The sequence below is a fragment of the Neoarius graeffei genome, chromosome 14 (assembly GCF_027579695.1).
Source record: "Neoarius graeffei isolate fNeoGra1 chromosome 14, fNeoGra1.pri, whole genome shotgun sequence".
Lineage (NCBI taxonomy): Eukaryota > Metazoa > Chordata > Actinopteri > Siluriformes > Ariidae > Neoarius > Neoarius graeffei.
Genome location: NC_083582.1, coordinates 13,274,976 through 13,296,402, shown reverse-complemented (window position 1 = coordinate 13,296,402; position 21,427 = coordinate 13,274,976). Strand labels below are relative to the sequence as shown.

Sequence of the window (21,427 nt, the reverse complement as noted above, 5' to 3'; positions counted from 1 at the left end):
GAGTTTTTCAAGTATTACAATTTTAGGCCAGTTCTTGAATTTTTAAATGTTGATAAGGTTTTGAAAAATTCGAAGAAGCCAGCATACAGTTTTGTCCAATTTTCTAGAGCTCAGTTTTTGTCAAATTTCCATGAACACCCTTAAATTTATGAAGTTGTCGTTTTAAATTTTTGGGATTGTCTAAATTTTATGCACATGTTAAACTTTGCTATAATTTTGCCACAGAAAAGTCCTGCCAGGTTTAAAGCTAGTCATCTTAAAGAAGATATGCAGAACCATGGCCTTACTTTCGTTTATAGATGCCTTGAGACCTCAAGAATGGCACAGGAATAGTTTTAAGCATTAAGAATAAATCTAAAATAGTAATTTTTATGTTTAAAGTGATTCATATAGGTAGCGGTCTGAGTGAATGACGATGACGTCCATAACGTCACAACAGGAAGTCTATTGGTCTCATCGCCATTTCTGCTATACTAAAACACAGAGCTGACTGCAACTCCGATCCTCCATTTTGAGCTAATTTATCGCCATGCCACGTAGATGTGTTGCTGGCCGGTGCAGCAACATGACAGAAGGTGGATTTATGTTCCATTCATGACCCAAGGATGTTCAAACTGCAAAGATTTGGACGCGTTTTGCGAGAAGTTCATGGGCAAATTGCGCGCCTATGAAGTGGTCTCTCCTTTGCTCTGCACATTTTACTGAAGACTCGTATGAAACCTCTGATCTGTTGAGGAGTGTTGGCTATAAGCCTGTATTGAAAGAGCGTGCAGTACCAACAATTAAATAAAACTACAAGAAAAGGAAAGTATTTATTTTATTTTTTAAAAAAGGAAAGTAAGTTCAGTTGCACCAGTTCTCCCGGAGTGTGAGCCGAGGGTTGTTGGTAAAACCCAAGATAGAACGGGATGGGACATGACATCGCTCGGGCAGTGACCTCCCTGCGGTTGTTGCTAAATCCGGTGACGTCCTGTCCCATCCCGGGTTTTAGTAATTGCTTGACCAATAGTGGCGGAGTACTCAGTATGGAGAAAATGGAGAATGAGTAGAGCAGCTGTCTGGCCCACATCCAATCCTTGGGCTTCACTGTCAACCACAAGAAGAGCAACCTGCAACCCCACCAACAGGTGGAATTCCTTGGCATCTTCCTTGACTCAGTCGGCATGACGGCGTCTCTCACTCCATGGAGAGTGGACAGCTTGATCAAAATACTGAAATATTTCTGCTTGGGCACTCTTGTTACAGCTCACAGAGTCCAGAAGCTGCTGGGTTTGATGGCCACGGCAGCAGCAGTAATTCCTCTTGGCCTGCTGAGGGCATGCTCCCTGCAGTGCTGGTTCAATGCTTTCCATCTCCATCCGAAAGACGACAGGCAGGTGAGGCTGCGTGTGTCTTGGGCTTGCATCCAAGCTCTACGTCCTTGGAGGGACCAGGAGTTCCTGCTCTGAAGTGTCCCACTGGGGGGCCTTCCCTACAGGAGACAGGTCATCTCGACAGACGCGTCCCTGACAGGCTGGGGAGCTGTCTGGGAAGGACGGTCGGTGAGGGGCATGTGGCAAACCCCGTGGATGTTGGAGCACATAAACGTCCTCGAACTGAAGGCCATCCATCTCACTCTTTGAAGATTCCTGCCGGTGTTGCAATACCAACATGTTCTTGTGAGAACAGACAGCACCTTGGCGGTGTATCATGTGAATCACCAAGGGGGCACGAGGTCCCGGTGGTGCCTCCAGGTGGCGGAGGAGTTGCTGACATGGGCATGGCCACGACTGTCTTCACTGAGGGCAGTGCACACCCCGAGTGTGGAGAACAGAGCAGCCGACATTCTCTCCAGGATGGGGCCACTCCCGGGAGAATGGAGACTGAACACGGACGTCATCAACCAGATCTGGATGCGGTATGGTGTTGCACAAGTGGATCTCTTTGTGTCAGCAGAGACAACACACTGCCCGGAATGGTACTACCTCACGGGGCAGGGGGGCAGTCTGGGCCTGGATGCTCTGTCACAAGAATGGCCAAGCTTGTTGCATGCTTTTCCTCCACTCCCTCTCATAGCTCAGGTCCTCCGGAGGATCGGAGAGGGCCAACACTCAGTCCTGCTGGTTGCTCCACGGTGGCCGTCGAGGCCTTGGTTCCCAGACCTGCTCCAGCTGCTGCAGGGTCAGCCATGACAATTACCATGCAGAGCGGATCTTCTGTCACAGGCGGACGGGCGGATCTGGTATCCGAACCCAGGTGCCCTACGTCTATGTGTTTGGCCCCTGCAGAGTCCATCACTGAGCAGCTAGACGAGTCTGTTCAAGAGACACTCTATAACGCCAGGGCTCCATCTACTAGAGCTTGCTATGCACTCAAATGGAGGATCGTTTCAGATTGGTGTGCCGGCATGGGTCTTGAGCCAGCAGTTTGCCCTGTGCCACATGTTTTATGCTTCTTGCAGTCCTATTTGGATCAAGGCAAGGCAGTCAGTACAATAAAGGTTATTGCTTCAGCCATTTCAGCCTTTCACCAGGGCGCAGACAACAGACCCCTGGATAGGCAACCTTTGATTGGCCAGTTCTTGAAGGGAGCCCGCCGATTGCGTCCAGGTCGCACCTTGCGGGCACCGAGCTGGGATCTGCCCACAGTCTTAACATCGCTCACTGAAGGTCCGTATGAGCCTATTTCAGATGCAGATTTGCGATCTTTGTCCCTTAAGACTGCTTTTCTCTTGGCACTCTGTTCAGCAAAGCGGGTCGGAGAGCTGTGTGCTCTCTCCATTAGCGACGACTGTCTAAGGTGGCAGGCAGGAAGCACTGGCGTGTCGCTTTGGCCAAATCCAGCTTTTCTGCCAAAGGTTCTTAATCAGCAGTCTATCAACCAGGTTCTGGAGGTGTCCCAATTCCAGCCTTCCTTTGCCTCGCAGGCAGAGCAGGACAAGTTGCTCACTTTGTGCCCAGTCAGGGCCTTGAGGGCTTATCTGGCCCATACACAGTCCTTGAGGAGAACGCACTGTCAACTTTTTGTCTGTTACGGGGCGGCAAAGTGCGGGCTGCCGCTTTCCAAACAGAGGCTGTCTCATTGGCTCGTGGAGGTTATTTCCCATGCTTACAGGGCTCAGGGGATACCGGTCCCTTCGGGTATTAGGGCTCACTCTACCAGAAGTGTAGCTACATCTTGGGCTGCCCTTAGGGGTGTGGCAGCAGGCAATATCTGTGCAGTGGCTTCATGGGCTACGCCAGGCACTTTTACCAGATTTTACAGGGTGGACGTAACTCGCCCAGCTCTGGTTGGCGCCGCCGCCCTCATGTCCGTGACCGAGCGAGGTTCTAATGATTAATTCTGGGTTCCTCGCGACTCTTTGGGTATGTGTCATCCCTTTTTTAGACCGTAGTGACGGTCAGAGCAAGGTCGAAACAGATCGTAAGTTACGAAGGTAACTATGGATCTGTGAGACCGAGGGATGACTGTCACTATCCTTGTCTCTCGGACCAACCTGAGGCACTCAAGGTAGGAGACTGAACCAGGAGCAATCTCTGCTATTTATAACGTGAGTCGTTTTGCTTCCGGAGGTCATGGACATGACTTTGTTGACATATGATCTCGGTGATAGGCAGAACGAAGGTGATCATTCCTTTTTTTAGACCATAGTGACGGTCATCCCTTGGTCTCACAGATACATAGTTACCTTCGTAACTTACGATACTCCGTCAGACGGTGCAAAAATGATCCAAATTGGCGTTTTCCAGACCGAGGCGCCATGTTGTTTACTTGTCGCAGCTGCTCTCGCGAGATTTGACATAGGTTACATACAAGGTCAGCTGACTTGTCAAGTGAGATTTCTCGAGACTGATTTCTCGAGACCTTTCACCCACCGGCGCGGGAGCTTTTGACAGAAGTAGTTCGCGAGTTGTTTTTGTTGACACTTGGGCATTTAAAGATGTCATCCAGTGGCACGAAACGGAAGAAAGCCAAAGACTGTCCGGGACAGAAGAAGATGACTTCATTTTTCTGTCACAAAGCAGATAAAGATGTTTCCGATGGCGAGATCGCGACAGTTGAGGGATCGTTCCGTGCCCTCATTGAAGGATGCACCAACTGAGCACTGTGACAGCGGCGTCGCGGAATCTATGACAAACGAAGACCAGATGTCTTGCTCTGATGAAGGCACCGAGTGTTCAGTGGAAAAGCAAAATGAGAAAAAGGCCGAGTTCCAGGAAAAATTCAAGTATTTATTTATTTATTTATTTATTTAAGCGCACTTACATTTTTTGCATGGTTTCAAACGTTGTGATTTGGGTTGGATTCCAACTTTACAATGTTTACTTTTTTAGTTTCCTTTTAAAGAAAATAATTTTGCTCTGAAATTTTTTTTTTTTTCATTTTGAACAACTAACTCTACCTTATTTTAGTATAAGAAAACAACAGATTTCTCTGGTGAATGTTTAATACTTTAAGTTTGATTCATTTGAATTTTAATTATAAATTTCAATTTGAATCATAAGGAATTAGTATTATGTGTAATTTGAATTATGAGGTATTAGAATTTGAATTAAGTGTTGTTTGTGACAAAGTTTTATTTTCTTTTTCAGTGTTGATAAATAAACAATTTGTTACAGTTTTCCTCTCAGATAGCCTCAGAATGTCCCATTGTAGCCTCAATTTTTCAAAGGCTTCACACCACATCCCCCCATGGTGAGCGCCCTCATACTAAATTTTTCTAGAAAAACCCCTGATGTCGTCTTGAAGGCAGCATTTGTTTCTCCAAAATCTCAGTGTACTTTTCTGCATTAATGCTCCATCACAGAAGTGTAAGTTACCTTTGCCAAGGGCACTGACACAACCCAATACCATGACACACCCTGGTTTTTGGACTTGTTCCTGGTAACAGTCTGGATGGTCCTTTTGGTCTTTGGTCCGGAGCACACGGCATCCATTTCTTAGAAGAAAAAAAAAAGACCTGGAATACTGATTCGTCTGACCACACTACACGTTTCCACTGTGTGATGATCCATCCCAGATGCCTCCGAGCCCAGAGAAGTCAACAGCGTTTCTAGACACAGTAAACATAAGGCTTCCTTTTTGCACACTAAAATTTTAACTGGTGTTTGTGGATGTAACTCCGTATTGTAGCTTGACAAAGGTTTTCCAGAGTAATCCTGAGCCCATGTGCTTCTATCAGCTATAGATGAATGACCGTTCTTTTTGTAGTGCTGTCTGAGGGATTGGAGATCACAGATGTTCAGATTAGGCTTGAGCCCTTTGCCCTTTACACACAGAAATTCCTCCAGATTCCTTGAATTGTTTAATTATATTATGCACCGTATAGGGTGAAATATCCAAATACCTTCATATCTTTCTTAGATGAACATTGTTTTTAAACATTTCAATAATTTTCTCACACATTTGTTGACAAACTGGAGATCCTCAGCCCATCTTTGCTCCTCAAAGACTAGGCCTTTCCTGGATACTGATTTTGTATCAAATCATGATTACAGTCACCTGTTGACATCACTTGTTTTAAATCACATCATTATTTAATTGTTTTATCTCATTATTAGCCCTAAATTGCCTCCAACCTGACTTTTTTTGGAATGTGTTGCAGGCCTGAAATGCAGGACTGGATGTACATTAACAAATGAAATAAAATTCAGTCAATTTATAAATCACTGCTTTCTTTTTATTTGCATTTTCCATACCATCCCAACTTTTTCTGTAAATTCCTGACTAATTTTCATAACTTTCCAAATGTTTACAAGTTTACACTTTAGCACATTTTGTGGAGTGTTATATTAAATTTTGCAGTAGCTAACACGGTTTTGCCCAATTTCTCATAAGACCTTTAGATATTTAACTTGTCATCTTAATGTTTTGTCTTATTATCAATAAGTATCCAAATTTTATTGTTGGGTGAAACTTTTGCCCAAATTCAGGAAGTCATTCCATTTTTCTAAATAGCTATTTTGAGTTTCCATAAGTTTATTCTATTGCTAACTTTGACTTTTTAACTATTTAGAAATAGTGTTAGGTTTTGATCCATCTGTAGTGAAGGACACCAAATTGACAAAGTATGACGTAGGAAGACCTCTGCTGCCTAAGAGATTCTGCCTCATGGATTGATCCTAGAGCAAACAGTCACTGACATAGGCACAGCTGCTCAGAGATGTTTCTCAGTTTATTGTAGGACAAACATGAATATATGTTCACATTCAAGAGTGTGTTGTAGCTCTGTGATTGGATGATGATGATTTAATTGATGAAGCTATGCTATCTACCGGTATGTATAACGTAAATGGGTGATGAAGCATTACGTCACTGGTTTAGACTACACTACTTTATGAAAGAAGAGACATTATGTCCCATTACATCACCCGTTAGGATCATAGGTTTATGAACGGAAGAAAGACGTTACTGGTCAACATCACCTTCATTAAGCAGAGAGCAGAATGTGCAAGTGAAGATGAATCTCAAGGATTTAACTTAACCAAAACAAGTAGCAATCAGACCAGCCTGCACCAGTTTCAAGAACAAGTAGCAATCAGAACAGCCTGCATTAGTTTCAAGAACAAGTAGCAATCAGACCAGTCTGTACCAGTTTCAAGAACAAGTAGCAATCAGACCAGTCTGTACCAGTTTCAAGAACAAGTAGCAATCAGAACAACCTGTACTAGTTCAAGTGTGCCATCATCATCATCATCGGGTCGAGCTAGTTGCATGGATTTCCGTAACTTGATCCCTCCATCCGTTCCAGTCATTCATCATCCCAGGCAAGTCTGAAGGATAGCATCCAGTGTTATCACATAGCTGCTGAACATACGTTTTGGGAGGATTTCCAGCATTTGCTCGGCCATGCTTGGGTCCCACAGTAGCACATCACTAATGATTTCATTCTTAGCCCTCCAGCAGTGGCCTGTAAAGCGTGTTGTTCTTTCATGAATGACATCAAAAATGGGTGGTAGGTACCCATAGAGTTGTTTATTAGTTAGATGTTGCCTCCAGGATATATTCAGTGCAGATCTTAACATCCTGGTATATGTTCCGTCTAGTTTCTTTTCAAGTTTCAATGTTAGACTCCATGCGGTACAGATGTTATGAAGAAGAACAGATGTTATGATTTTGAAAGAAAATTCTCTTTATATCAGCAGGAAGGTTTGACTTCCAGACTATTGACAAATTGTCAATTGCACCCCATGCTTTACCAGTGCATCACTCTCAGTACTGGAGATTTTACTTCCCAAATAGGTGAATTCTTCAACACATTTTAGAGGGTGACCTGAAGCTGATTTTATCATTCCGCTTTGATTGAAGCACATGAATTCAGTCTTATCTGAGTTGACATGAAGACCAATACCTCTTGCTGCATGTTCGAGGCTGTGGAGAAGCAATTCAGCTTGAAAGAGGATATCCACAAGTAACACTAGGTCGTCGGCATTAATCAGCATCAGTGATTTTTTTTTTCAGCAGTGATTTTTTTTTTTCCAAGTGTGCAAAACATATATTTCTATCAAATAATCAACTTCCAGTTTTGGCTAATATTAAAATGTTAAATTTTTTGTAATCATCATTTTTCTTCACTTTTTCAGCACTTATTCAACATTTTTGCAGTAGTCATGTTAATTTTTTTGTTTGTTTGTTTGTTTGTTTGTTTAATTATAGATGCGTAAGTTTGGAAGCAATTGTCCTAAATCCTTGGCAAAATTCATGGCTTTTCAGAAGTTTTAAAGAGCTTAAATATTAGTGGTATTGGTCTATTTCAGAGAGTTCTTTGCCCAATTTCACAAATTTTCCATCCAGCCATCATCCGTAACCGCTTATCCTGTGCAGGGTTGCGGGCAAGCTGGAGCCTATCCCAGCTGACTATGGGCGAGAGGCAGGGTACACCCTAGACAAGTCGCCAGCTCATCGCAGGGCTGACACATAGAGACAAACAACCATTCACACTCGCATTCACACCTACAGTCAATTTAGAGCCACCAGTTAACCTAACCTGCATGTCTTTGGACTGTGGGGGAAACCCATGCAGACACTGGAAGAACATGCAAACTCTACACAGAAAGGCCCCTGTCGGCCACTGGGCTCAAACCCACAACCTTCTTGCTGCGAGGCGACAGTGCTAACCACTACACCACTGTGCCGCCCTTCACAAATTTTGGCATCCTTAAATCTTTGCCCAGATGTCGGGCTCGGTATTAATTTTCAAGTAGTCCAGGTAAACTTAGGGCAAAATGTTAAGGCCTTACAAAAATCCCAGAAAATGAAGTTCATAATGGACAGTGATTTGAAGTTGGGTTCCAAATACAGAATGAAACAAAAAGAACAACAGGACTATGATAAGGACTGAACATCATTATGATGTCTTTTGAAGTAAATCCAAGTAATTATTATCTGTGAGCAGGTAAAAATGTGCTGTTGCCGTGAGAGACAGCGGTTTACCAGGCTATAGCTGTTTGTCTTGAAGGTGTTTTTAGCGTCAGCTGTGTGTGTTTGTGTTTTCTGTGGGTGTGGGAGATTTGAACAATGAGACAGAAGGAAATTAACAGAATGGACAATTGTGTGTGTGTGCGTGCGTAGGTACCTCTACAGATGTGAGTCGCTATGCTGGTCAGTATGAACACGTTTTTGAATCTACAACAGCCGGGGTCACATTGCAGGCGCCTCAGCTTGACATCAACACCGTAGCAGCAGGAGGAGGATCTCGACTTTTCTTCAGGCAGCTCACACACACACACACACACACACACACACAAATACCTTGACTTTTAGTTTTTCCCACCAACTAAATACTGATTGTTAATCTTTATCTTCCTCTGTATACAGTTATAATTATTTTCTATTCAGAAATGTCATTTTAATAGTTTCTTCTACTTTATCATTCTCATTTCTCTGCATGATTTTTCATTCTAGGGTTAGTGGTTTTTACATGACCCTTCTGTAAAACATTGCTAGTGGTTCATATAGTAAACCTAATGTTAAACATTCATGCTTGCACACTGTTATCATTATGTTTTGCAGATTATTATTAAAACTAGAACTACCCATGGTTAAACATTCTTTTTTTTTCTCAGTCAGAGATCATCGTACAGTGTGTCCTGAACTCATAGTGTTTCAATAACAGATTCTTGCATCAGAGTAACAGATAGAACAATGTATCAGTGTACATGGGGAAATTAAAACATTGATGAACACAAGTTGCATGTCAGAGTACAGAAATAAATTATTTTGAAATATTTTCAATGAAATAGTATTATGTGAGAATGTACACAGACCTGGGACCCTACTGTATGTTCTCAGTTTTTCTGTGTGTACTTTTATAATTCTATAGGTCTGGGATGTTTGTCGTGGGTCCTGAGTCAGCTGGTGCTCATCCTGGTCCAGCTTGTTATCGAAAAGGTAGGTGGAACATAAAAAAGCTATTTTTCCTCATTTCTCTCTGCGTCTTTATTTGGTTCTTTCTGAACTATTTCTCTGTACGTGTTCTTTTCTGTGTCTTCCTGTTTGATCATTCCCCTTTTACGTTTTCTCACTGAAATTAATATAAACCGTTTCATTCCATTAAAAAAAGTTATTTTGGATTGGAGCTTATGCTAATATATGGATTAGAAAGAAAGCACTTTCAATTGAGGTATTTCACCCACGTGACCAAGTCACGTGACGCAGCCATTTTGGACGGCACGCTTAAGTCCTTCAGTGCAAGGCGGTATGAGATGGTGGAGACCTTTGCACATTTTAACAAGAAAGTAAGCTGTGATTCGTGTTAAATTGGATCTGTTTTTTATCACAAACACTGTACCCAGCCTTGGTATGGAGCCAAGGTTGTCGACAGAAGTCAACAGTTTGATGAAGGATGACCCCAGCAGTTTGAAACGGTACAAGGTAGGCTATGTTCACAACACTGTCTTGTTACTCGGGGGATCCGAGACCCCCTGAAACAGACATGAGATCCTTTGAAAACATGATTTGGGAAATGTTGGGGGGTCTCTAAAATATTGGCAAAATGATGTTTATTGACATAGCAATCGTGTGTAACGGGAAGCATTTGCATATCCGAAGTGTTGTGTTTACATGACAACGACTGCTGCTGCCAGGTTGGTTGTTGAGTAGCCTGACTGTTTTTTTTTTTTTTTTCTTGCGTATGGTATCATTGTTGACGCGAGGTTGTTTTTTGAACATGCCAATGCGGACACGATTTCCCCTGATGAGTTATGACTTCAGGCGGCACGGTGGTGTAGTGGTTAGCGCTGTCGCCTCACAGCAAGAAGGTCCGGGTTTGAGCCCAGTGGCCGGCGAGGGCCTTTCTGTGCGGAGTTTGCATGTTCTCCCCGTGTCCGCGTGGGTTTCCTCCAGGTGCTCCGGTTTCCCCCACAGTCCAAAGACATGCAGGTTAGGTTAACTGGTGACTCTAAATTGACCGTAGGTGTGAATGGTTGTCTGTGTCTATGTGTCAGCCCTGTGATGACCTGGCGACTTGTCCAGGGTGTACCCCGCCTTTCGCCCGTAGTCAGCTGGGATAGGCTCCAGCTTGCCTTTGACCCTGTAGAACAGGATAAAGCGGCTAGAGATAATGAGATGAGATGAGTTATGACTTCAGACGCGATGCGTGTGTGGAGGTGTGGAGTCTGCGTGATATGTGCGTAAGATAGGCTTCTCGTGTTTGGAGATCCGCGCTCTTTTTTTTTTTCTTTTTTTTTCTTTTTTTCCCTCTTTCTTTCTTTCTTTCTTTCTTTCTTTCTTTTTACTTAATTTCCCTGTTTATTTCTGTGTCCCGTTTCTTCCTAGCCTTTGTTATTGCGTTTTATGTCTGATGTCTGCTACATGCAACCCTAGACAAATTAACACTGCCTTGTTTCACTGCTCAGATGGGTTACCAAACACTGACCCATTTACTTTTTGCTATATATTTTATCAAAATTACGTTAACTGATAAACTAACCTGAAATGAAATGATCACTGCAAAGTCTGGAGTACTCTGTTGGCTCCCAATCCTGTCTCTTCACAGCTGCAATTCATTTGGCCCTCTTTGTCTGGGTCAGTAGGAAATCGGTAGTGATGTGTCGGTCGCGAACGATCCGGTTCAAAGAGCCGGCTCTTTGAAGTGAACGACGGGAGCCGGCTCTTCGGTGGGAGCCGAGTTGGGGAGCCGAATTAGTTTTTTGTCCTTCGGTGCCTCAGAGAGAGAGAGAGACTTTCACAAAAAAAGTTGCTGTCCGATTGCGTCTTTGTGTTGTCTATTACCATTCAAAGGAAAAAAAAAGTAGCGTGGTGTACGCCTACTTTTTTTGGTTGGGGGGGTTGATGTCATTCACAGCTGCGAAAATACGAAAATTGGTGTAATGCTTAAAGCTGTGGAGCACAGGGGAGAGGAGTCTGTGAGGCACCTGAGGAGGGGAAAATCAGCTGTGTATTTTATATTGGTAATATAACAGTTTTGCATTATGTTTGTGAGAAAATAATTTATTAATTGGTAAGTAAGTTTTATTTCTATAGCTAGAACATTGTTACACTGCTATACTTTACAAAGCTTTACAATGGCTACAAAAACTAAAAAATAAAATGGAAAACATCCTATTGATAAAATATAAATAATGTAATTAATTAACTAGTTAATTGCAGCAATTAAATCAAAAATAAAATCTCAGGAGCCGTTTGGGAGCCGAAAGAGCCGGCTCCTTATAGTAAGAAGAGCCAAAAGAGCCGGCTCCCGAAAAAGAGCCGAAATTCCCATCACTAGAAACCGGTAAAAGGAGCGTCCTGCACACTGTCCCTGTCTGTTGTGGCAGCCCACAGCACAACAAGCAAACACCATGGTTATTTATAGAGTGCTTACTGACAAATTAATCTATTCTAGGTGTCTGTAACACGTTTTTTTTTTCAAGCCGGTTCTCCCTCTCTGTCTGCAGCGTTAGTATGTAGCTTGACGTTCAAAATGGCGGACACCGGGGCGTCACGTGACCCTGTGACGTCAGGTGAAATACCTCAATTGAAGGTCCATTATTGCTCATCATAATACGTACTCATATTGAAATAAAATGAAATAGGGATTTCCCTTAGTCTAGACTAGATGTATGGAACACCCAGACCAAGACCCAGAGCAAGACCAGATCCTCAAGACCAAGATCAGCTCATTCACCAAGATCAAACCTAGACCATCAAGACTAATACCACATCCCCACAATTTAGTCTAACACCTCCAAGATGCACTGTCCAAAATTAAGAATAAGGCCTCCCAGTACCTAAAACAGATTTCCCCAAGATAAAAACAAATACCAGAAAACCCTAAATTCAGATCCAGTCCAAGACTAGAAATCCCCAATCTTGACCTATTTGAAGAACAGAATTCCCAAGACACAGACCCAAAACAAAACATGCCGTTTGATGAGACATAAACCAGACCCTCAAGCTTGGGATCATTACTTAATCATGATCTGTCCTGAAAAACCAGATGCCCAAAATCAAGACCACGCCACCAAGATCCAGACCAGAACTCTGACCAAGACCAAAAACAAGGACATTTTTCTAGATCACACCAAAACCAGTTTCTCAAGACCGTAAACAAGACCAAGACTTGTCCCGCAAAACCAGACCGAGACCCGAGCCGTCAAGCCTAATAATGAGACTCATTCATAACTAGTCAGTAATTGATCAGTAATGCGCAGGCGCCAAGATGGCAAGATTCTCTCTTTGTTTATCATCTTTTTGCTCAATTTTGGATACAATTTTAATGGTTTGCCCCCATTTGATGGGGCATGAACTTGTGCTCCATATTTGGAGGGACATGGCTTTGCTATTGGCTGTAATATGGAAGTTATATCGGTATGTCGTCTTCACTGCTCCTGGACATGTACATCACGCAATCTTAGGATATGTAAACCTGTTAATAGATGGAAAAAGCATGGACACATTGATAGTGGCGAGGGAAGACACTCTGTCTTTTGATATTCATCATTGGCTGTCCATCGCTAGTGATGATGACTGCTTCATTAGGATGTGCAGAAAAGCAGATGGGCTGCGAGGCCCACACCAGAGCGACAGAGTCGCCCGCAGTGGTGGCACCAATGGCCTGGCTGAGCCATCATGAAAATGTCTGGCCTTGTGAGCTCTCGCATACTATTCTCCTCTCCTAATGAAGCGCCTTGCACAGTCAGGTAGGACAAACATTGTTGTGCCCCCATCGTGCTGTCTCTTTGGACCTCCGGACCTGATGCCAAGTGGTGCACAAAAGTGCCACAGACCTGACGGGTATGGAAGTTGCCCCACAGTGACAACTGACTTGCCGAGTGATGCCATCCATTGGCCATTTGAGTGGCTCTTCCACATGCCATCTGGTGGTGTGCCATTGACCCTGTTGGGCTCATCTGCCACATTGCACCGAAAAGCACCCTGCTGCCAGCGCTTTATTGGTGATGTACTATTTAGCTGGAACCCAGGCAGGTGCTATGACTCCAGATCAGAGCAGACCTGGGAGCAATGATGATTAAGGGGTAACTTCACTTCCCCCAATACTCAAGTCCTCCCAAACCTGAGACTCACCACTGGTTGTAGTTTAAGTCATACCCAGGACTTTCAATATTACTGTTTTTATGGATGTGGAACATAACCCTGGACTGCCTGAGGATACCGACTATATAGACTACAGGAGAAGCAAACCAGGAAACCAAGTATGATTACCTATAGTAGAAGCGAGCTGCTCACCTTTGAGAAGAAAGAGTCTCAAACCAGATGGTAGAGTTATAACTACACTTAAGAATTTGAAACTGTTTAAATACAGAGGAACTCACGCTGGGTCAAGGTTTGATAAGAATGCTTGTCGTCAGAGGATGCAGAAGAAATCCCGGTAATTATTGGTCGAACATTCTTCACTATACCTATTGCTGGATGAGATGATAATAATAATCTAATCATGATAAAGTGTTCTACTGTTAGTGATCCATGGCCAGTTTCCTCTACTGCAGACAGGTTTGCTGTTCCTAAATGTTTGCTTCTAAATATCTGTAGCCTGACAAAGTCAAGAAAAGGAGTTAAAGCTAACGTGGCCCTCGAAGCTGATTTATTTGCAGCTGACATTGACATTTGTGTTGTTTGAGAGTCATCTGAAAAATGTTTTACCAAATTTGGTTGTTAGTATATCGAACTATGCCCTTTACAGGCATAGTTCGATGCTTTGATAACAACAAGCGAGAAAAGAGAGGGATAGCAATATATGCTAGAAATACTGGCAACGTTAAATGTGTGTTAAGATTCGAGCTCTATGAGTCTGCCAGTTTGGAAATAGAATTACCATCAGGTCATCGTATGTTGCTGTGTGGAATTTATCATCCTCCTCAACCTCTATACCCAGAAAACAATTTAACAGAACATGTGACTGACTGCATAGACGAGTTCCTTGAACACCATCCTGATGGACTAGTGGTATGTTGTGGAGACCTCAATCGACTTAATCGAGAAAAATCATCAACTCTGTCAGGTTTAAAGGTCCTGATTGAGTTTCCAACTCAAGGCAATTCAGTTTTAGATAATTGTTTAACGAACACTGAAGGCCTTTTCTCTAAGTGCTACCCTTTTGTTGCACAAATAAGAACAGATCATAATGGCTTCATTTTACCTGCTGGTTTAAAATGAAAACCCTTGAGACTGAAACATACAATGCGTGCTTACAGGGAACACTGCAAAATTACATTCCATCGGAAGCTCCTTGAACAAAACATGTTGTTAGTAGAGCGGTGGCTACAATTATCGACACCTTAACGATCTTTTGGCTGTTGCAAAAGTAGAAAAGACTTTCAATATGTAAATTGTGCATGAATATTTACTCAAACTTCCACTGGAAAAAAAAATGAGTTGAGATCACGTGACACCGTTCCACAATTGTTAACATCCAGATGTTTGTGTATAAAAAATAATCAGTATGTGGTATTAAGTTAACAAAACAGTTTTTATTTAAAATTTGATTTACATAGACTTATATTTACTACAAAATATATTTTTATAAAAATATATGGATGTCGGTGCTTACGTAAATGAGGAAGTAATTCTAATGTTTGTAAACAAATTAACTGATAATGGTTAACCTGCGTCAGAAAATCTTTTTGTTCCACTTTCTACGTATTTTTGTAGATCACATTTTGTTAATCATTCGTTGTTGTTTGTATTAATTTCTAGTTTTATAGTTTATCAATAAATGTCAACAGGCAATTGACATTGTAACCACATGAAAATCCAGGTCAAAGGTCGCATGTCATTCCTCAAAACAAAATATAAAATGTCTACTGATATTGTAATATGTGGTAGATATTTACAACAAACTGGAGGAAAAAAAATCCAAATGGAATAGAAAAATCTGAATATTTCAAGCATGTAATTTTTTTATATGCTAGGAATTTAATTCTGGTTTAATTCTATTTATTGCAACAGGATTCCAAACAGTCTATAAGCATTCCATTCTGTTTTGAATCAGAAAAAAATATTATAAATCACAGCACTTTTATTATTTTTTTAAGTACTTCATCTACTTCAATAATGTTACACAAAGATCGATCCATAACAGTTGTAAATGTCACTTAATTCCACAGGGTGTCGATAATGGTGGACACCAGTGAAAGTGATCACTATTATCGACACCTCACGTGACTTCTCAAACATGCATTTAGATACAAAATGGCAACTGTTAAATGAAAAAGTAATAACCAAAACAGGTTTTGACAAGGAGATCATGAAAAATCTGTGAATTTGATAAGTAAAAACATGCCCATGATCTTCCCACCATGCTTACCTGCGATGATAACATCCAGGTTTTCCTGAAATTGCTGATCGTACTAAAAAAAAATTCCATTTCAGGTAACAAGCTGTGTCATCAGACAACAAGATCAAAGAATGAGGGGAGTCTTCCGGTTGATTAATTAACCAATAATAACTGTTGTAACTTAAACTCACCTTTGTAAAATTGTTTTTTATTGGTAAATCTGAAAAGGTGTCGATAATTATGGATTGTCGATAATTGTAGCCGCCACTCTAGTACTGATTTGGAAACTGCAGTGGACTTCATGCATTCTACCAATATGAATGTTTAATGGAGGAATGTTTTCCCAGTAAAACTGTGTGGATGTCTTCGAGAGATCCCCCATGGATGAGTCCTTTGGTGAAATTGTTATTCAAGAAAAAAGCTCGATCACAAATGAATGGAGGGAGAAATGTGAATGATTTGTCAGAGAAGATTGGACGAATTATTGCTGAGCTTTGGTATCTGGGAAGCTTGGATTGTGGGCCTGGTGGAGAAGAGTATATTTAGGCCCTGTCCACAGGGCAACGGATTCAGGTATATCTGATAAAATTGTTTATCGTTTCGGCCTGGCGTCCACACGGCACCGGCGTTTTGGGTGCCCCACAACAATATTTTTTGAGAACGGGTTCCAGAGTGGAAAAATCTGGCAACGGCGCCGTTGCGAAGTCGTCTGGATGAGTAGAACGGGTTTGTTTACGATGATGTCACAACCACATGACTAGAACAAGCAGCACTCTCGCTGTTTTGTATGAACCACTGCATTGCATTCACTTTTGTATACAGCTTTTCTTTTAAATAAACAAGTAACTGAACCATTTCTTGAATTTCTTTTTTTTTATTGGATAAGACTGCTTTTCAAAATGTTCACACACAATATAAAAAGTTATATAAATTATATAAAAATGCTTTTCAAAATGTTCACACACAATAAGAAAATTAAGTTATATAAAACTATGCACACTAATAAAACTAATTTGTACACACTAGGGCTGTAACGATACACCCAACTCACGATTCGATTCGTATCGCAATTTTTGACCCACGATTCGATACGCCCACGATTTTTTTTTAAATGTTTTTTTAAAGTAGTAAATTTGACTTATTAACATTTACTTACTTACATTAACTATTTAATAACAAATAATTCAGACCACTGCAGAGAATGAGTAATATGTATGCAAAAATGAACAAATGTATATCCAAAGATTGTTTTATTTCTCAAAATAATACTGTTGAGCCGGAAGCTCTGTTTTTTCCGGTTCTGAAAAAGTCATTTTTCCAAATCGTGTAAATCCGTTAAGATTATTTTTGGGGGGTGGCTCTCTCACTGTCTCACTCTCATAGGGCCAATGATTTTCTGTGATCGCGGAAAACAGATGGAAATTACGGAATTTTTATGGTGAAACATTGCTCGCGTGTCAAAATTTAACTACCGCAGAAGGCTTCCGCCCAAGCAGACATGCCTTCAGTGTTGCCAGATATTGCTAACGTTTTCCACCCCAAAATATGTTCAAAACCAGCCAAAAAGCACCTAAACCTGCCCAATCTGGCAACACTGCATGCCTTTCCGGTCAAGTGATTGTGATTGGCTTGTGGCACACCTAGCCAGCCAATGAGCTGCTTGTTTACAGATTCGCTCCCCGCGTCGCAACCAGAATGGCGACCGCTTAAAAGAAATGAATGCTCTGCCAGTGGCGAGTGTGGACGTTGCGTGACTCGCAGAAGATTGTCGCAGGTCGGCGAAAAAACGACTTACTAATAGATATAAAAAATAAAAGTAATTTAAGTAAGTTTAAAATGTAATTTAAATAAAAAGTAAAGTATTCATAAATTGAAGTTTGGAAGCACCTCTGTTTTTGGGCTGAGGAGAAGTTTGAAAGGGTGTACCGCGATTCTGCCTTCTTGTATCGCGATACGGATCGTGGCTCTGCGTATCGCGATTTCGATTTCGATACGCATATCGTTACAGCCCTAGTACACACAGAAGGCACGATTTCCTCACGTAGTTGCAGCCATCTTCTTCTTGTTGTGTGTTTGTTCCTGAGAACACCTGTTCACGCCGGGTAGAAGAAGGGGTTTATGCACATGCGTCCTACTTCTTCTATTGTTCTGGTGTCTCCGATGGGACCGTCTTACAGCGCACGTAGAGGTGTGGCATGTGTATTGCATCATTTTCAGCAAGCGTTGTGTTGCCATATGTACCTGATATTTTACTGATCCGTTGCCCATGTGGACGCGATATTTTTTTTTTATAAAATCTCGTTGCCGTTGTCGTGTGGATGTAGCCTTACTGACACTTAGACAAGAGCAACTCCAATCTAGATTGGAAATTTATATGTGGTTTGAATGAATACTTCGGAGAACTTTGTTTTGATCAAGACTATGTTGAGCCCACACTGGCAGAGATTGATGATAACACCTCTGTTCCTCAACTTACTACAGCACAAGTGTTTCAAACCCTTTCACAAATCAAGCACACCGCTACTGGACCTGATGGGATCCCATTTTGGGTATGGAAGGGGACTACACAGGGGAGTGTTAGTGGCCCATACCTTTTTAACTTGTTTTTAAATGATTTGGTACTATATAGACATAAGGCAGGCATATCAGGTGAAAATTCAAATTCAATCCAAATTGCTTGAAACTGCTCTCATTGAATTCAGAATTGAATGCAGTACAACATACTTTTTACAGAATTAAAACATGTTTATCCGTTCTTGAGATATTACAAATCAAAGATTGAAAAACAGCTTAATTTTTAGAAAACTGCCCTAATATTCCATATGAGGATCACATGGTCCAAAATGGGCCTCATTTGATCTCATTCGTTAATGTTTGTTTGTTTGTTTGTTTGTTTTTTCCTGAATAACTTTTTTCTTTTTCAAGATATTTACATGGAAATTGGCAGGCACATAGATGGTTGTATACTGAATACAAAGTTTGAAAAATTAGTAAAAACAAATTATGCAAATTAGTGTTTAATTAGTATTACTTATGCTAATTAGATAAAAATGTTAAATCGATACACTCTCTTCAAAATTTCATCAGTTGGCTTTATTTGTGCAATATAAAGCTGATCTTAACTCTCATTTATACATCACAAAGAAGGAGAAATCAATGTTAATTATAAAATATGCATAAATAAGCATTGAATGTCATGCACATCTACCATTCTCTGTCAAAATCTCATCTCATTATCTCTAGCCGCTTTATCCTGTTCTACAGGGTCGCAGGCAAGCTGGAGCCTATCCCAGCTGACTACGGGCGAAAGGCGGGGTACACCCTGGACAAGTCGCCAGGTCATCACAGGGCTGACACATATATATATGTGTATATATATATATATATATATATATATATATATATATATATACAGACAACCATTCACACTCACATTCACACCTACGGTCAATTTAGAGTCACCAGTTAACCTAACCTGCATGTCTTTGGACTGTGGGGGAAACCGGAGCACCCGGAGGAAACCCACGCGGACAACATGCAAACTCCGCACAGAAAGGCCCTCGCCGGCCATGGGGCTCAAACCTGGACCTTCTTGCTGTGAGGCGACAGCGCTAACCACTACACCACCGTGCCGCCTTCTCTGTCAAAATAAAAAAGTAATAAAAGATTATTTCTAATATCCTCTTTGTGCTCTGTAGGCCTTTGTATTTCTAAGTAGGGCCTACTCATGTTTATATTAAAGAATATAAATGATTATTTTGATTAATATTCACAGCTTTCAAGGCGAACCTCGAAAAAGCTGTGTGAGCCACATCCAATAAACAATTCCATTTAATTGAATTGAAATTGACACTCGCGTTTCTGACTTCCGATTTTTTTAAATATCATTCTAACCACTAAGATCTCAATATTTTTTATCAAAACAATTCCAGTTATATTCTAAAATAGTTATTTATTTACATTAATCAGTTTTATTTGAAAATAAAATAAGTACAGTGGGGCAAAAAAGTATTTAGTCAGTCACCAATTGCGCAAGTTCTCCCACTTAAAAAGATGAGAAAGGCCTGTAATTTTCATCATAGGTATACCTCAACTATGAGAGACAAAATGAGAAAAAAAAATCCAGAAAATCACATTGTCTGATTTTTAAAGAATTTATTTGCAAATTATGGTGGAAAATAAATATTTGGTCAATAACAAAAGTTCATCTCAATACTTTGTTATATACCCTTTGTTGGCAATGACAGAGGTCAAACGTTTTCTGCAAGTCTTCACAAGGTTTTCACACACTGTTGCTGGTATTTTGGCCCATTCCTCCATGCAGATCTCCTCTAGAGCAGTGATGTTTTGGGGCTGTCACTGGGCAACACGGACTTTCAACTCCCTCTAAAGATTTTCTATAGGGTTGAGATCTGGAGACTGGCTAGGCCATTCCAAGACCTTGAAATGCTTCTTACGAAGTCACTCCTTCATTGCCCGGGTGGTGTGTTTGGGATCATTGTCATGCTGAAATACCCAGTCACGTTTCATCTTCAATGCCCTTGCTGATGGAAGGAGGTTTTCACTCAAAATCTCATGATACATGGCCCCATTCATTTTTTTCTTTACACAGATCAGTCGTCCTGGTCCCTTTGCAGAAAAACAGCCCCAAAGCATGATGTTTCCACCCCCATGCTTCACAGTAGGTATGGTGTTCTTTGGATGCAACTCAGCATTCTTTCTCCTCCAAACACGACAAGTTGAGTTTTTACCAAAAAGTTCTATTTTGGTTTCATCTGACCATATGACATTCTCCCAATCCTCTTCTGGATCATCCAAATGCTCTCTAGCAAACTTCAGACGGGTCTGGACATGTACTGGCTTCAGCAGGGGGACACATCTGGCACTGCAGGATTTGAGTCCCTGGCGGCGTAGTGTGTTACTGATGGTAGCCTTTGTTACTTTGGTCCCAGCTCTCTGCAGGTCATTCACTAGGTCCCCCCGTGTGGTTCTGGGATTTTTGCTCACCATTCTTGTGATCATTTTGACCCCACTGGGTGAGATCTTGCATGGAGCCCCAGATCGAAGGAGATTATCAGTGGTCTTGTATGTCTTCCATTTTCTAATAATTGCTCCCACAGTTGATTTCTTCACACCAAGCTGCTTACCTATTGCAGATTCAGTCTTCCCAGCCTGGTGCAGGTCTACAATTTTGTTTCTGGTGTCCTTTGACAGCTCTTTGGTCTTGGCCATAGTGGAGTTTGGAGTGTGACTGTTTGAGGTTGTGGACAGGTGTCATGGTCCTACCTGTGGGCTTCTCTCTTCAGGTAACATCTCCACTCAGCATTACCGGCCACGCCCGCACTCACTTCCTCTTATTAACTTTCAGTGACTGTCATTGGCTGTTGCCGATCACCTGCTTCCCCCTAGGTGTATTTAAGCTGCAGTTCTCCTTAGCCTCAGTGTCAGATCGTCTGCAACTCTCAGCCTGATAACCTGCTCTGTGTTCCTACTACTCTGACTCCTGAAATTGTTCTGTTCCGTCTGACTCTGTCTGCTCTCCAGCCCCAGTAACCTGATCTGCCTTCCGTTCTGTTGACTCTGCCTCTTGCCTGCCTCTCCTGTACCTTTGCCTGATCTCCAGCTCGCTTAGCCCTGCTGCTCGCCTGCCTCTCCATCTGCCTGGTCCTGCTCTCTAACTCCTGCCTGCTGAGGTACTGCTTGCTGGGAGAC

At 41.7% G+C, this 21,427-nt stretch overlaps 1 protein-coding gene across 1 annotated transcript in view; it reads left to right on the top strand.

Moving 5' to 3' along the window:
* The window catches only part of oplah (5-oxoprolinase, ATP-hydrolysing), a 63,518-nt gene that overhangs the window by 6,876 nt on the left and 35,215 nt on the right, over positions 1–21,427 (top strand). The window contains exons 7-8 of the mRNA XM_060938742.1: positions 8,551–8,689; positions 9,302–9,369. Of these exons, the coding sequence (XP_060794725.1) occupies positions 8,551–8,689; positions 9,302–9,369 (207 nt within the window). The remainder of the gene's footprint in view (positions 1–8,550; positions 8,690–9,301; positions 9,370–21,427) is intronic.